The 17,257-nt window shown below is 44.2% G+C and overlaps 1 protein-coding gene across 2 annotated transcripts in view; it reads left to right on the forward strand.

The window, feature by feature from the left end:
* LOC120050038 (protein O-mannosyl-transferase TMTC1-like) overlaps nucleotides 1-17,257 on the forward strand; it is a 111,456-nt gene that overhangs the window by 5,537 nt on the left and 88,662 nt on the right. For both annotated transcript variants that reach the window (XM_038996645.1, XM_038996646.1), the window contains exons 3-4: nucleotides 8,441-8,514; nucleotides 8,771-8,947. In XM_038996645.1, the coding sequence (XP_038852573.1) occupies nucleotides 8,441-8,514; nucleotides 8,771-8,947 (251 nt within the window). The remainder of the gene's footprint in view (nucleotides 1-8,440; nucleotides 8,515-8,770; nucleotides 8,948-17,257) is intronic.

Raw genomic sequence — 17,257 nt, forward strand, 5'->3', positions numbered from 1 at the left:
TCATACCAGCACTAGCCTCACTAGCATACATTTTCAGGAGCTCCAGTCCCATTTCCACCCAGTGTCAGTCTGCTAGGCAGTAAGTAGTTAGTCAGTCATTCTGAGGGCTGGGGCTGATTCCGGGGCTGTGTAGTGGCAGGTCTTTGGCAGTGCTGTGTCTCTGCAGTGAGTGACTGTGCCAGTGGTACCAGAATCTGATGAACTCAGTGCAGTAAACCGGTTACGTCATTAGCCAGGGGACCAGCTGGAGTTCACTTCACTTATACTGATGAGGAGGGACACACACACACACACACCACAATAAGACAGAGATTAAAAAGTGGCTTATCCCTCACCCTCTCTGTGGAGCTCCTGGCATCACACAGTCCCGGTCTCCCTATCCAATATGGCCGCCATAAAGATGCAGTCATTCAGATCTGCAGCCAGTGAATGGAGGTGCTGTTCAAGGCTGAAAGCCCTCTATTCATCCCACTCTCCTCTCTTCTCAATGGCGGCTGCTGAGACAGACTGGTCAGGTCATGTGGGGACCCCACTGACCGTCTGTGTGTCTCACTGTCCACTTAGGCACACACATGGTTGGCATGGCGAAGTAGATGTTGTTGAGTGTCTTAGCTGTAGGGAAAAGACAGGCCAGACAGAGGTGAGGGACACCATACTGTAGATAGAATAATTTTCCTCCTGACTTTTAACACCATGTTATTAAGAAAATGCATATTTTGAAGACTTGAGGGAGAGAGAGTGTGTGTGGTGTGTGTGATATATGTGTTTGGGTCTGTGTCCTTGGGCTGTATTGTATATTCTACTCCACGTGTTAAGTTTAGAGTGGGGGAGCTGCAGCTGTGTTCAAATTCCTGCAAAATTGTGTAATTGGCTCGAAGGAGGTAGTCTGTTTTGTGTGTGTGTGTTTGTGCCAGTGAACAGAGCCCAGTGTGTGTAGAGCAGAGCAGGCCAGGAGACAGCAGTGGAGAGGTGGGAGAGTCATACTTACTATTACAGCAGCTCTGGTTAACACAATAGCTATTATTGAAACACCTTTGTGTCAGTCAGTTCAGTGTATCACTGTCACCATTGTGTCACCACTGTCAGAGGTACCGTCTATCACTATAGGTTTATGGACATGTTTGGTGCTGGGTTAAAGAGGATTAGTATGGTACTGACTAGCGTCCTGCCCAGGGGGTGTACTTGTACATCAAGCTGCCTCACGCTACAGAAACAGGATGGGCCCAGACCGTTCTGGCTTGGACAAGGCTAATTACTGACTACTGTAGTAGGGATGTGTGGTGGGGTAGTACTTTACTGTAGTAGGGGTGTGTGGTGAGGTAGTACTTTAAATCAAATCAAATTTTATTAGTCACATGCACCGAATACAACAGTGCACTGCTTACTTACGAGCCCCTAACCAACAATGCAGTTTCAAAAAAATACAGATAAGAATAAAAGTAACAAGTAATTAAAGAGCAGCAGTGAAATAACAACAGCGAGACTATAAAACAGGGGGGTACCGATACCGAGTCAATGTGCTGGGGCACCGGTTATTTGAGGTAGTATGTAGTTAGAGTTATTAAAGTGATTATGCATAGATGACATTGGCTGCAGACAGCGTGATCACACAGTTTTCCGGAACAGCTGGTGCTCTCATATATGTTTCAGTGTTATTTGCCTCGAAGAGAGCATAGAAGTAGTTTAGCTCGTCTGGTAGGTTCGTGTCACTGGGCAGCTCTTGGCTGTGCTTCCCTTTGTAGTCTGTAATGGTTGTGTAGTACGATTTGATCTTAGTCCTGTATTGACGCTTTGCCTGTTTTGAAGATTCGTCCGAGGGCATAGCGGGATTTCTTATACGCTTCTGGGTTAGAGTCCCACTCCTTGAAAGCGGCAGCTCTAGCCTTTAGCTCAGTGCGGATGCTGCCTGTAATCCATGGCTTCTGGTTGGGATATGTACGTACAGTCACTGTGGGGACGACGTCATCGATACACTAATTGATGAAGCCAATGACTGATGTGGTGTACTCCTCAATGCCATCGGAGGAATCCTGTAACATATTCAGTCTGTGCTAGCAAAACAGTCCTGTAGCTTAGCATGCTTCCTCTGACCACTTTTTTTATTGATCTAGTCACTGATGCTTCTTGATAACATTTTTGCTTATAAGCAGGAATCAGGAGGATATAATTATGGTCAGATTTTCCAAATGGAGTGCGAGGGAGAGCTTTGTATGCGTCTCTGTATGTGGAGTAAAGGTGGTCCAGAGTTGTTTTTCCTCTGGTTGCACATTTAACATGCTGATAGAAATTTGGTAAAACTGATTTAAGTCCCCGGCTACTAGGAGCGCCACCTCTGGGTGAGCGTTTTCTTTTTTGCTAATGGCGGAATACAGCTCATTCAATGCTGTCTTAGTGCCAGCTTCTGACTGTGGTGGTATGTAAACAGCTACAAATAATAGAGATGAAAACTATCGGTAGGTAGTGTGGTCTATAGCTTATCATGAGATACTCTACCTCAGGTGAGTAATAGCTTGAGACTTCCTTAGATATCGTGCACAAGCTGTTATTTACAAAAATACGTAGACTGCCGCCCCTTGTCTTACCAGACGCAGCTGTTCTATCCTGCCGGTACATCGTATAACCAGCCAGCTGTATGTTGATGTTGTCGTTGTTCAGCCACGACTCCTTGAAGCATAAGATGTTACAGTTTTTAATGTCCCATTGGTAGATTAATCTTCCGTGTAACTCGGCGATTTTATTGTCCAAAGATTGCACGTTTGCTAGCAGAATGGAGGGAAGTGGGGGTTTATTCGATCGCCTACGAATTCTCAGATGGCAGCCCGACCTTCGGCCCCTCTTTCTCCGCATCCCCTTCACGCAGATCATGGGGATCGGGGCCTGTTCCCGAGGAAGCAGTGTATCCTTCACGTCGGGCTCATCAGAGTCGTGAAAGTAAAAATAGGATTCTGCTAGTCCGTGGTGAGTAATCGCAGTCCTGATTTCTAGAATTTATTTTTGGTCATTAGAGATGGTAGCGGCAACATTATGTACAAATAAAGTTTCAAAAATGGGTTTACTGTAGTAGGGATGTAGGGTAGTACTTTACTGTAGTATGGGTGTGTGGTAGGGTATTACTTTACTGTAGTATGGGTGTGTGGTAGGGTAGTACTTGACTGTAATAGGGATTAGAGGTCGACCGATTATGATTTTTCAACGCCGATACCGATTATTGGAGAACCAAAAAAAAGCCGATACCGATTAATCGGCCTAAAAAAAAGTGATTTATTAATTTATTTGTAATAATGACAATTACAACAATACTGAATGAACGCTTATTTTAACTTAATATAATACATCAATAAAATCAATTTAGCCTCAAATAAATAATGAAACATGTTCAATTTGGTTTAAATAATGCAAAAACAAAGTGTTGAAGAAGAGTAAAAGTAAAAGTGCAATATGTGCCATGTAAGAAAGCTAACGTTTAAGTTCCTTGCTCAGAACATGAGAACATATGAAAGCTGGTGGTTCCTTTTAACATGAGTCTTCATTATTCCCAGGTAAGAAGTTTTAGGTTGTGGTTATTATAGGAATTATAGGACTATTTCTCTCTGTACCATTTGTATTTCATATACCTTTGACTATTGGATGTTCTTATAGGCACTTTAGTATTGCCAGTGTAACAGTATAGCTTCCATCCCTCTCCTCGCCGCTACCTGGGCTCGAACCAGGAACACATCGACAACAGCCACCCTCGAAGCAGCGTTACCCATGCAGAGCAAGGGGAACAACTACTCCAAGTCTCGGAGCAAGTGAAGTTTGAGACGCTAACTAGCTAGCCATTTCACATCGGTTACACCAGCCTAATCTCGGGAGTTGATAGGCTTGAAGTCATAAACAGCAGAGCTGCTGGCAAAACGCACGATAGTGCTGTTTGAATGAATGCTTACGAGCCTGCTGGTGCCTACCATCTCTCAGTTAGACTGCTCTATCAAATCATAGACTTAATTATAACATAATAACACACAGAAATACGAGCCTTAGATCATTAATATGGTCGAACCCGGAAACTATCATCTCGAAAACAAAACATTTATTCTTTCAGTGAAATACGGAACCGTTCCGTATTTTATCTAACGGGTGGCATCCATAAGTCTAAATATTCCTGTTACATTGCACAACCTTCAATGTTATGTCATAATTAAGTAAAATTCTGGAAAATTTGTTTGCAACGAGCCAGGCGGCCCAATATACCCCGATATACCCTGTTGCATATACCCTGACTCTGCGTGCAATGAACGCAAGAGAAGTGACACAATTTCACCTGGTTAATATTGCCTACTAACCTGGATTTCTTTTAGCTAAATATGCAGGTTTAAAAATATCTACTTCTGTGTATTGATTTTAAGAAAGGCATTGATGTTTATGGTTAGGTACCTTTTTCGTGAATGCGCACCGCATTGATTATATGCAACGCAGGACACGCTAGATAAACTAGTAATATCATCAACCATGTGTAGTTAACTAGTGATTATGATTGATTGATTGTTTTTTATAAGATAAGTTTAATGCTAGCTAGCAACTTACCTTGGCTTTTTACTGCATTCGCGTAACAGGCAGGCTCCTCGTGGAGTACATTGAGAGGCAGGTGGTTAGAGCGTTGGACTAGTTAACTGTAAGGTTGCAAGATTGAATCCCCGAGCTGACAAGGTAAAAATCTGTCGTTCTGCCGCTGAACAAGGCAGTTAACCCACCGTTCCTAGGCCGTCATTGAAAATAAGAATGTGTTCTTAACTGACTTGCCTAGTTAAATAAAGGTGTAAAAAAATAAATAATAATAACAGTAATAAATAAATCCGCCAAATCGGTGTCCAAAATACCGATTTCTGATTGTTATGAAAACTCGGCCATTCCGATTAATCGTTCGACTTCTAATAGGGATGTGTGGTAGGGTAGTACTTTACTGTAATAGGGGTGTGTGGTAGGTTAGTACTTTACTGTAATAGGGGTGTGTGTGATCAGGATAGAGTACTCAACCCCCCCCCCTAAGGGAACAGCATTATCCTGAGTTCCAGTCATGAGGAACCCTCTCGCCTCACGCCGTGCCTCATACTAGGAAGGGTTGTGGGGTTATATAGGCTAATACACACACACACACACACACACACACACACACACTGTAAATCAGTACCAAATGTCCCATTAGACCTTTCCAAGGGGCAGGGTGTGTCTCTAAAGCACATTCTATTAGAAACAGTTGTAGCCCTATAGGGGTGTGGCTCAGAATGTACCAGAATATGTGTTTCTCACTGCACACACGCACGTGCGCACACACACACACAGCTGGTACTCCATGGGGTAGGACATTTAGATATTTTAAGTGAGTGTTAGGGCTGGGAGCGTTTTTGAGTTGAGATATATTGTTAGAGTGTGTGTGTGTACCGAGATGACACTGCTGAGTCACCTTCAGTCACAGTGGGAAGCAGGGATGGATAGAGGAAGATGAAAGGAGAGAAAGAACAGAGGGGGGGAAGTGAAGGATGAAGGGCAATGGATGGGCGGGTGGGACAGAAGAGGAAGTTGAAAGGGAGAGAGGGAGGAGAGTGAGGACAGGGAAGGGTGGAAGACTCTTCTCTTCTTCCTCATGAATTAAATATACATGATACTGGGCTCCTCCCCCTGCTTTACTGATGAGCTTCTTCAGCAGGAAAATGAAATGCCAACAGTTACTGTAGGTCATTTTTGTTTATTTAGGAAATACAAAGTGTTGGTATTCCTGATTCCATATATGATCACGAGTCAAATAATGCTTAATGAGAGCACCATCAGGAATAATACCAACACTTTGTATTTTATTCAATAAAAACAAATGATTCGGCAGTGATTACTCAACAACACTCAAATGAGTGAAATATGCGAGTGAAATCAATATGTAAACATGGCTCAGACATGTTATGCTGTACTTTTTTCTTAGGTAGAGAACAATATGCGCTCTCGTGTGACTCTCATGAAGGAGGCGTGTGTGTAGCACAGCAGACCACTTCTCATTTCCCACTCCTGGGTAATGCAATGGGCACTAGCTATGTTTCCATTAACTTGTCCAGTGATTTTTTTTTCTTCTTTTTTTTCTTCGAAAATTACAACGTTTCCATAGAAAATAGATGCGACAATTGCCTGCTAGGGTACGTTTCCATTTAACTATCTTTTCGATTTAAAAACAGCTGGACGCAATGACGCCACAGAAACAAACAAAACTTTTTTTTCAAAAACCTACAATGTCGAATAAACTGTTTGTGGTTGAAGTGTTTCCGTTACCCATTTAGGCAAATTGCGCATGAATACATTTGTGACAGACTTTATGCCCTCCCATCTGTTTCATGTCTCAGGTATAGCCGGCGAAAGCCAGCATGTATAGAATGCAATAATTTACTAATATTAGCCATGGTCTAATAATTATCCCGTGCCAGCATATCGCCATGGTTCGTGCCATTGGGAAACGTGCACTACTGGACATCTGAAATAAGTGGATGGTGAAACTTGCCGTTCAACCAGAAAAGCAATTCTGGTATTCTTGAAAGTTAGGACAATCCTTGACAAATATCTACATATATATATATTTATAGTTAGCAAGCAGCAGGCATTTAGAATTAAATGTAGAGTGGAGCTTATAGTTACGTGATGACCTTACGCGTACCTTCAAAACTATTCTCCAATCATAATTTATATATAAAAAAACATTTCCATCATTTTGTCACAATAAAGTTAGACAAAATAAAAATCCACCCTTGTCAAATGGATAAAAATGTTGTCGATAATTTGAAAAAGTCTCCTATATCTGCAGTTTCCATTACACATGTCGGAACGTTATTGCTTCTGTCGAATAAATCTGGGCCATTGGAAACCTGCCTACTGTTAAGTAGCCCTTGGAGGTCCATCCATCTGTAGTAAGCGTAACACAGGGTCATTGGCCAATTCATTCAGAACTTCGGCTTTAGCCTGCTTATATAGAGCGGATACTACCTGTTTTCTGAAATGGGGGCGAAGTTCGTAGCGTGGCTCGAGCACTTTCACCAAGTGCTGAAACCCCCCCCATTCTTCTCAACCACCAATAATGGGCTCATATCCACGGCTATTAACATATGCTACCTATCACTCTTGTAACTTCGTTGGCCCGGTCATTAGCTGCGAAGGGCTGCTTGAATGCAGAGGGGAGATTAAGTTGTGTTTTTGTTATATTGTTTGCGTTTCAATCTTGCTCAGGAGGTAGGAATACTGGGGTGATGTCTGCGTAAATGTGTCAACGTGTTTGATGTGTTGGCAGCTGCATAGGGTACTCTCGTTGCGCAGTGGCAACATACTCTCTCTCTCTATCGCCGTTGTACTCTACTGGGAAGCCCAAATGTTCCCAAACTGGAGATTTTAAAGGATGATGGAGACTCCTGGTTTAACGACCACGCCATCGCACAAAACTAGTTTCGGCCTGTAGTAGTGATTACAACGTGCACATAGGCTCTAGTTTTCTTTTAGGAATAGCCTGAAATGGGTTTTTTAGCTCCGATTTACGAAAGATGTCTACAATGCAGTGTAGGCCTAGTATTTTTTTTAAATATATTTTGTATGTATTCATTCGGGTTCACAGTGCAGACCAAACCGAGGTCCCTGTACCCTTACACACACACACACACACACACACACAGTGACGGAGGTTGGCTGTCTTGCCAATTAGATTAAAAGGGTCTGGGACCCAACTGTTATATTTACAGACTCTCTGGAGGGTGGCAATCAATCTACTTCTTCCCGTCCTCCTCATCTATTGCAATCCCACTCCTCTCTCCTCCTTACCCCCTCCCTCTCTCCATCCCCCTGTCTTCCTATCCTGGAGGTTTTGAGATTTATGATCTCACAACTCCTATCTGACCCAGTTCATCTCTCAGAGTCTCTCTCTCTCTGTCTCTCTCTCTCTCAATCTCTCTGTCTCTCTCTGTGTTCTTTATCTCAGTCCCAGTTGGACATGTCAGTGTGCTCATCCAGTCTGACTAACTACCTCGCTGCAGCAGAGACTTAAATTCCAGTGAGGTCTGCAGTTTTTAACGTACCCCAGACCCAAACAGAACTATAACACAACCTAACATATCACCAGCTAACATATCACACCTTATGTAATGCCACCTAACTAGGTCTCTCTCTTGGAGAAGAGGCTCAAACATCAGGGCACTTTGTGGTAAATATATAGAAATTAGTAATGTCGTACTGTGATCTCCAACTTGCCCTGAATTGTCTCTGGACCTTTTCTGACAGACTGTACCATAACACAGTGTTATGTAACAGAGTTATGTGTCTCAGTGTAACCTAGCAACACAATAGACTTGCCTATGGACACCCACTCTACTCTGTCACTCGTCTACAGGTTGTCCGGGTCAGCTGAGCCACAGGACTAATGCAAACTCTGTGTATGTTACAGGTGTCTGGTATCGTGGGCAGGGCGGATGTCTTGGCCTGCATGTTGTTCCTCCTGGCCTTTCTCTCCTATATTAGGTGAGAAAACCCTCTCTCTCTCTGTCATTACTATGGAGGGCGGATTGTGTGGAGTTTTTTTACACTGGGCGGCATTTTCTCTTTACTTAATAGCACTCTCTCCCCCCCTTTCTCTCTCTCTCTCTTTTCTCTCTCTCTCTCTCTCTCTCTCTCTCTCTCTCTCTCTCTCTCTCTCTCTCTCTCTCTCTCTCTCTCTCTCTCTCTCTCTCTCTCTCTCTCTCTCTCTCTCTCTCTCTCTCTCTCTCTCTCTCTCTAGGAGTGTGGGTGTGTGTGATTCTGCAGACTGTCTGCCCTCCACTGTGTCTGTGTGGGCGCTGGGTGCCAGTCTGCTGCTGGGTACCTGTGCCATGCTGGTCAAGGAGACGGGCATCACCGTCTTCGGGGTGTGTGTGTTCTACGACGCCCTGGTGCTCTGCCGCAAGCCCCTCCTCTTGTAAGTCCTGTGTGTGTGTGTGTTAAGATGGCTTGATTGCCTAAGAAGACCTTTGTCACCATTGTCAGCTTGTGTGTATGAATGTGAGCTGGTTATATGCCAGCCAGTTAATTTGGTGGATCAACCATCTAGAGAATCAGAATAACGTGTGTGTACAGTAACAGTATGGCCAAATGTTGGTATGGGAATGTCCTGGATTCTGCCTCTCTGGGGTGTATATTACAAAGGATTGTAACACAGGCTCAGACGAAGGGAGAGACGGGTGAAAACTACTGCTACATAGACAGCTCTGTGTGTGTGTGTGTGTGTGTGTGTGTGTAGTCCACCCTGCCAGGTCCAGATGTTTTGAGGACTTCCACCCCATTAAGTGTTGGAATGTGCTGGAATTAGCATGTGTTCAGTAGCCTGGCCTCTAACACATTAAAGGATTTAACAGTGAGGGGGGACGTTTGTGTGTGTATTAGGGGTTATGTTAGGGTAACTGCCCCAGGCATCTGTCATTGAGTCGTGTGGCTGTGGGACTTGAGTGAGAGTGTGTGTCTGTGAGAGTGTGTTTCTCTGTGTGTAAATGTGTCCCTTAGTATTTGGATGTTTTTCTTTGTGTTCGCTCATCACACCCCGTCCTGCCAGAAATCTACTCTTGGCATCGTCTCTCTCTAAGCCATGTCCTGTGTCTCTTGTTTATGTCTTCCTCTGGATGGACATGCTAATCTGATATAACCTCTGAATATAACAGTGGAGCGCTCAAACTGTGTGTGTGTGTGTGTGTGTGTGTGTGAGAGAGTGCTACCACTGACAGACAGCCCTGGACTACAGGCCTCTCATAGAGACTCACTGCTAATCCTCTGTAATAGCCTTCAGTATTGTTGTAGTATTACAACAGCTGTACTGGTCTGATAGTGAATGAGTGCACCACTAACCCCTACTGTTGGCTGATGAATGGTGTATAGCACTAATGCTGCTACTTGTGGCTTTGTTTTTTTCTCTCTGTTGCTCTGGACTAAAGCTGCCTGCTAAATAGTTAGTGGTGACTTCAATGTTGACTCCTATAGCTTTAAGACACTGTTCTGTTGCTAAGTTACGGTACAGTGTTGTTGCTTTTGCTGGAAATAGTGTTTTACTTGTTTTATTGTTCTATCCCCACACACACACACACACACACACACACACACACACACACACACACACACACACACACACCCGAACAGCTATGTTGGCCTGCTCTCCTGCCTGGCTGTGTGTTTACATGGCACAGTAACATGCCTCTGTGTCTCCAGCCAGAAAACACACACAAACTGCACACACAATTCCCTCCACCCACCAGGGAACGCCCAGAGTTATTGCCACAATCAGGCACCGTGCCTGGGCCACAACCCTGATCTCTGCTCCCTGTCGTCAGCCACCTAAACCACTCCTGGGCCTCAGTCCTCTCCCCATCCCCTGTTTCATGTGTGGAGTTCCATACCTCTAACCACCACCACTAGGCACTGCAGTCTTGAGTCCTACCTCAAACCAAGCACTGATGCTGGGCTTGGACTTTCTCACCCCCCCAAGACCATAATCATCACTAGTACAATCTGCTACTCACCACACATCAACCTCACCACCATCTCTATGGTGTGGCTATGACATCACAACACAACACGAGGGAGGGATAAATTGGTGTGAGGGGAGAGGGTGAGAGACAGATGTGAAAGAATAATGGTTGTGTTTGTGAGTGTGTGGATGTGTGTTTTTGTGTAATCCTTTGCAGTATGTTAAAGCCCCAAAGACAAGCCCAGAGCCCTATCGGTGTCTCAACCAGTGGTGACAAGAACTCTCTCTGAGGGATGGCGTGTGTGTTAGTGCAGTAGATGGAATCTCTCATTTGACCGCACGCACAGCATATTTCTTCTCTGAAAGCCTACAGTATCTGCCACGGAGCCTGTGGTTTGGGAGACCTAAGAGTGTGTGTGTGTGTGTGTGTGAATCTGTGATCTGTGAATGAACCCAGCAGAAGGGATGGAACAGAAAAGAGTTGTATGTGTCTGCTGTGTGCTCCACAGGCCCTGTTACAGGGAGAGACAGAGACAATGTGTACGGATGTGTTTCAGAAGGCATAGAGAGAGGATGAGGAGAGGGAGAGAGTATTCAGTGAAAACACACTCTTTTCCGGCTTCTCGTCTCACTGTACTGTCTTTGATAATGGTGCCAGGGAACAGGAAATGCGGATCATCTCAGGAATTCAGCGAGGAAGATTCAATAGCATTTCCAGCCAAACCCCCGCTTTTCCTCTCTCCTTCGCTCTATCTTTCTCTATCTCTCTGTCCCTCTCACTTCTCCTATCTCTTGTTCATTTTCACTCTCTTCTCCCTCTCTCTTTCCACCCCCTCCATCTCTCGTTCCCCCCCCCCCCCCCCTCTCTCCCTCCGGTCGCCCTTTGTTCTGGACTGCAGTAGCTGTCAACATGCATTAGATATGCGTTGGAGATAGGTTAGTGATATGTTGGGGGTGCGTTAGATCTCTCCCCACGCCTGTCCTGTGCCTGGCTCTTTGATACGCTGGGAAGATTTAATAGATGCTGATTTAATTTGGGCCTTAATTAAACACCAACAGCTGTTCATGTATCTACAGGCTGGACTAACTGATAGAACTGAGGGAGGGAGTGGGAGGGAAAATAGAGAGAGAGAGAGAGCAAGAGGGAAGGAATTAAGGAGGGAGAGAAAGATGGAGATAGTATGTGAGCCTGTGTGTGTGTGTGCACTCTGTCTCCTCTCTGTAATGAGAGCCCTTGGGCCACAGCTCTCTTGCCTGTTAGGAGACCTGTCTGTGATAAGCAGGGTATGTGAACGGTGTTGAGCGGTGGGAAATCCCGCTCATCGCTAAGGGAGCGTTGCTTTCTCACCGCTCCAAGTCCTTTCCAACCGCGCAGCTAAAAACCGGTCTGTGCTCACAAGGGGGAAAAAATGACGCCACAAATTCGCTCCATTCATTAAAATCACAATTTAACCAACACCTATCTATTTTTGTGACTACTTGGACCTACCATTTGGTTTTGAAGTATTGAAACCAAACCATATGATTTGGAATGAAAAGTAGGCTAATTTTGATAAACATGAAAAGGCGAATGTCATCATTTCAAATAGGCTACATGTCATATTAAACCGCATATAACACTCTAAATAGGTCAGGAGCCAGACAGGGAGCCTAAGAAGGAATGAAAAGGAATGACTCTGGCTATATTATTTCAGTTATTTCAAGGCTATAGCCGACAAAGAAATACATTGTGAAACATTTGCAAGTGCGACACAATACGCTGGTAGGGACATAAAGCGTTTCCCAATTTAAACAACATTTTGTTGTATTAAATCATTAAATCCAAATTTTAAATGAAAAATGTTTTATTAGGCTCAGTGCTTTTTTTGAATTCATTTTTAGAAACACAAGTTTAACCAGTTTGTGGCATCCGGCTCATGTGATGGTCAGGCCAGTAGCAGAGAGCATCCTCTCCGCGCTTTCAGAGCTACTGGAGATGCTAAAGACCCTTTTGACCACTCTTGACAAGCTGGGCGGAGATGCAGAGTTGTTTATAAAAATGTCTATAGGTAGGCCAAAAGGTGTTTAGGCAAAATAAACCAATCAAAACAGAAAGCTCCTTGAAAGGGGGCATATGCCCGGCCGATTGGGCCAAAATCAATTATGGCCTATTATATAGATAATAGAACAAAAATGAACAAAACTTTTAAGAGATCAGATTTTTAGTTTGTAAGTAGTTAGCTACAATGCAACACTTAATTAGCTACTCACCTCATTCCTTTCTTTTAGCATGTGCACGTAGTAAGTTCACCATCATGCTTTCAGGATAAGTGTCTTTTCAGATTAGACAATGATTCTTTAGTTGTGGACATTACATCACCGCAATCCCACTCTTGCTCTTGGTCCTCATCTTTGTAAGTCACCTTGATTTAGCACCTGTGTGTTTTTATCAGTTTCTTTATGGAAATATTTAGCGAACTCCATGACAGTAGTTAAAGCAAGGGGCTTTAGCAGCACACAAGTAGACTACAAATGCATGCTGGGCCAGGCATGCCCTGAGCTCATGAAGTGAACGCTACTGGAGCGAAATTGAAGCAGGTGAGAAGGCCGACCCTCCAGCCTTTTTGTAATCTCACTCTGCGCTCCAGTCAAATTGGGCACTCTTCGCTTCGCTCCAGTTCTGTTCACATACTCTGGTGATAAGCGGTCCGGAACTGTGATTTTAAACAAGCCAACCTGACAATGGAGGGAGAGAAAGACAATGAGGGATGAGAGAAAGAAAGAAAGGGAGCATGCAACAGAGAGGAGACACAGAGAGTGACGGAAAAGAGTGAGCGAGGAGAAAGGCAGAGAGAGTGAGTGAGATAGCGACAGAGGGAATAGGAGAGAGAGAAAGATGAAGAGAGCAAAATAATGTCAGAGTGATAGCCATCACGTCTTTCTCCGGTGTATCTGGCCCAGTGGGGTGTGAGGGCCTGTTTTTAGATGGATGATTGCCCTGCATTGTCATTCAAATATTCAACACATAGGCCAGCCCCACACACACACACACACACACACACACACACACACACACACACACACACACACACACACACACACACACACACACACACAGACCAGGGGTCTGAACACTAATTGGGAGATTGTTTTGTAAATGCCTTATCAAAAAGATGTCTGGGGATTTTTGTTGGGGTGAGCTTTTTTTCTCCTGCCTAATTTGTTTGGCACCCGTTTATCGCCAGCCCACACAACTGGAGAGCAGCCAATCGGATGGGAGTACAGATGTTTTAACCCTTCCTGTCTGGGTTGAGAGCACAGTATTTTACACTACAGTTACAGTACATTTATCACACTGCATGCTCTTATTCCAAGCATCCTTATGTGCTAAAAGTGCCCTGCGTATGGAAATACAGAGAACTCCTCATACAGTGTTCACATCCGTGCAGGAGAATTTAATCACTATAAGTAGTTGACCACTATATTCACTATAAGCAGAGTCTACCTTATACAGAGAGTGTACTATATGGTTAATACGGTGCCATTTGAAACACAGCCGTAGACAGTGTTTATGGGACGTGTCTCTGCCCTGTGAGTTAGCCCTCCTCCATCTCCATTAGGTCTGTGTTAGCTCTACCCGATAATGTCATCTTCTCCAGGCATGTTTACAGACGGGCTAGGAGATATGAGGGGCCCATCACACTGGGTTATGTGTTTCTGACTGGGGCCCTCTGCTTTAAAAATATTCAGACAGAGCGAGCTGGGGTCCAGAGGGGGTTCTTGACGGAGGAGTGTGTGTGTGTGTGTTGTAGGGTATGAGTGAAAGCATATGGCTGATCAGAGAGTTCAACTCTGAGTCGATCTCTCCATAAACCTGCATACCTACACAACTTAATGCAAGTTTGTGTGTGTGTATCTGCTGTATTTATGATAGAGTGTGTTCAATTTGGGGCTTTGTCCCTCATTCTTCAGGGGAGGTTCACAGCTGTGAGTTGTGTTTCTTGTTAGGAATGATCTCTGTGGCTTTCCGTAGGTGTTCTGCTCCCCCTGCCTTGCTTGTACTTCTGAAGAGACCTCTAATTGACAGAGGAACTCACACGATGTCTATTGTGACACATTTTCTCTCCCCTCAGAGGAGTCTTTGTAGTCAGTGCATGTGGCACAATTATCCCAAGGGATTTTGTTGGTGTGTTTTTATGTGTAAAAAAAAAAAAGTTGGTTTAAAAAGTTGATGATGATGGAAATGATGATTATGATGAGACGGAGTATAAAATAAGTCCCTGAAGTGTGTGTGTGTTGTCCTTGTGTAAATGTGTGTTGGAGATATGTATTTTGATGTTTCTGTGAGTTCTTTTGAGATGAAATACTTTGAAGATTATATTTACTCAGACAGAACCCTTTGAAACTTCTAGAACGTGAAGAAGCCTCTGAAGTGAGTCTGTCTGTCCCCATGAAATGGGGCACTGGAGATAGTGCTAGTGTGTGTGCCTTGCTGGGTAGCTTACATGACTCGGTAGGCCATCAGGGCATGTCTAATTGGGAGATCTGCTCAGTGTTTTTCTGTAGGCAGCAGCAAGGCAGCAGCTACTCTTCCTGGTGTCCAAACACATTAAAACACTTACATTACATATAAAACTAAAGACAGTACATTATTAAACCACTACACACAGTGCATTCTGAAAGTATTCAGACCACTTGACTTTTTCCACATTTTGTTACGTTACAGCCTTATTCTAAAATTGATTAAACTGTTTTTTCACTCATCAATCTACACACAATACCCCATAATGACAAAGCAAAAAACTTTTTTTGACATTTTTTCTAATAAAAAAAAATGAACAAATACATTTACATAAGTATTCAGACCTTTTACTCAGTACTTTGTTGAAGCACCTTAGGCAGCGATTACAGCCTTAAGTCTTCTTGGGTATAATGATACAAGCTTGGCACACCTGTATTTGGGAGTTTCGGGAGTTTCTCCCGTTCTTCTCTGCAGATCCACTCAAGTTGTCAGGTTGGATGGGGAGCGTTGCTGCACAGCTATTTTCAGGTGTCTCCAGAAATGTTAGATCGGGTTCAAGTCCGGGCTCTGGCTGGGCTACTCAAGGACATTCAGAGACTTGTCTCAAAGCCACTCCTGTGTTGTCTTGGCTGTGTGCTTAGGGGCGTTGTCCTGTTGGTAGGTGAACCGTCACCCCAGTCTGAGGTCCTGAGCTCTCTGGAGCAGGTTTTCATCAAGGATCTCTCTGTACGTTGCTCCGTTCATCTTTGCCTCGATCCTGAATGGTCTCCGAGTCCCTGCCGCTGAAAAATATCCCCACACCATGATGCTGCCACCACCATGCTTCACCGTAGGGATGGTGCCAGGTTTCCTCCAGACGTGACGTTTGGCATTCAAGCCAAAGAGTTCAATCTTGGTTTCATCAGACCAGAGAATCTTGTTTCTCATGGTCTGAGAGTCTTTAGGTGCCTTTTGACAAACTCAAAGTGGGCTGTCAAGTGCCTTTTACTGAGGAGTGGCTTCCGTCTGGCCACTCTACAATAAAGACCTGATTGGTGAAGTGCTGCAGAGATGGTTGTCCTTCTGGAAGGTTCTGCCGTCTCCACAGAGGAACTCTAGAGCTCTGTCAGAGTGACCATCGGGTTCTAGGTCACCTCCCTGACAAAGGCCCGTCTCCCCCTATTGCTTAGTTTGGCCGGGCAGCCAGCTCTAGGAAGAGTCTTGGTGGTTCCAAACTTCTTCCATTTAAGAATGATGGAGGCCACTATATTCTTGGGGACCTTCAATGCTGCAGAATGTTTTTGGTACCCTTCCCCAGATCTGTTCCACGACACAATCCTGTCTCGGAGCTCTACGGACAATTCCTTCTACCTCATGGCTTGGTTTTTGCTCTGACATGCACTTACAGCTGTGGAACCTTATATAGACAGGTGTGTGTGCCTTTCCAAATCATGACGAATCAATTGAATTTACCACTGCTTGCATCAGTCATGGTTCTATGTCATACTGTGCGCCTCCCATAGTCTGTTCTGGACTTGGGGATTGTGAAGAGACCTCTGGTGGCATGTATTGCGGGGTATGCATGTGTGTCTGAGCTATGTGCTAGTAGTTTAAACAGACCGCTCGGTACATTCAGCTTGTCAACACTTCTTACAAAAACAAGTAAGTGATGAGAAATTGACATGCTTATCATTAATGTTAGCTCTCCGTGTACATTTAAGGGCCAGCTGTGCTGCCCTGTTCTGAGCCAACTGCAATTTTCTTAAGTCCCTCTTTGTGGCACCTGACCACACTACTGAACAGTAGTCTAGGTGCGACGAATCAAATCAAATTTTATTTGTTGCATGCGCCTAGTACAACAGGTGTAGACCTTATAGTGAAATACTTACAAGCCCTTAACCAACAATGCACTTCAAGAAATAGAGTGTAGTAAATATTTACTAAATAAACTAAAGTCATAAAAAAAAAAAGAAGAAAAAAAGTAACACAAGAAAATGACATAACAATAGTGAGGCTATATACAGGGGGTACGGGTGCCGAGTCAATGTGTGGGGGTACAGGTTAGTCGAGGTAATTTGTAAAGTGACTGTGCATAGATAATAAACAGCAAGAAGCAGCAGTGTAAAAACAAAGTGGGGGTGTCAATATAAATAGTCTGGATGACCATTTTATTAAATGTTCAGCAGTCTTATGGCTTGGGGGTAGAAGCTCTTAAGGAGCCTTTTGGTCCTAGACTTGGCGCTCCGATACTGCTTCCCGTGCAGCAGTAGAGAGAACAGGAACAGTCTATGCCT

Source organism: Salvelinus namaycush, chromosome 6 (assembly GCF_016432855.1).
Source record: "Salvelinus namaycush isolate Seneca chromosome 6, SaNama_1.0, whole genome shotgun sequence".
Classification (NCBI taxonomy): domain Eukaryota; kingdom Metazoa; phylum Chordata; class Actinopteri; order Salmoniformes; family Salmonidae; genus Salvelinus; species Salvelinus namaycush.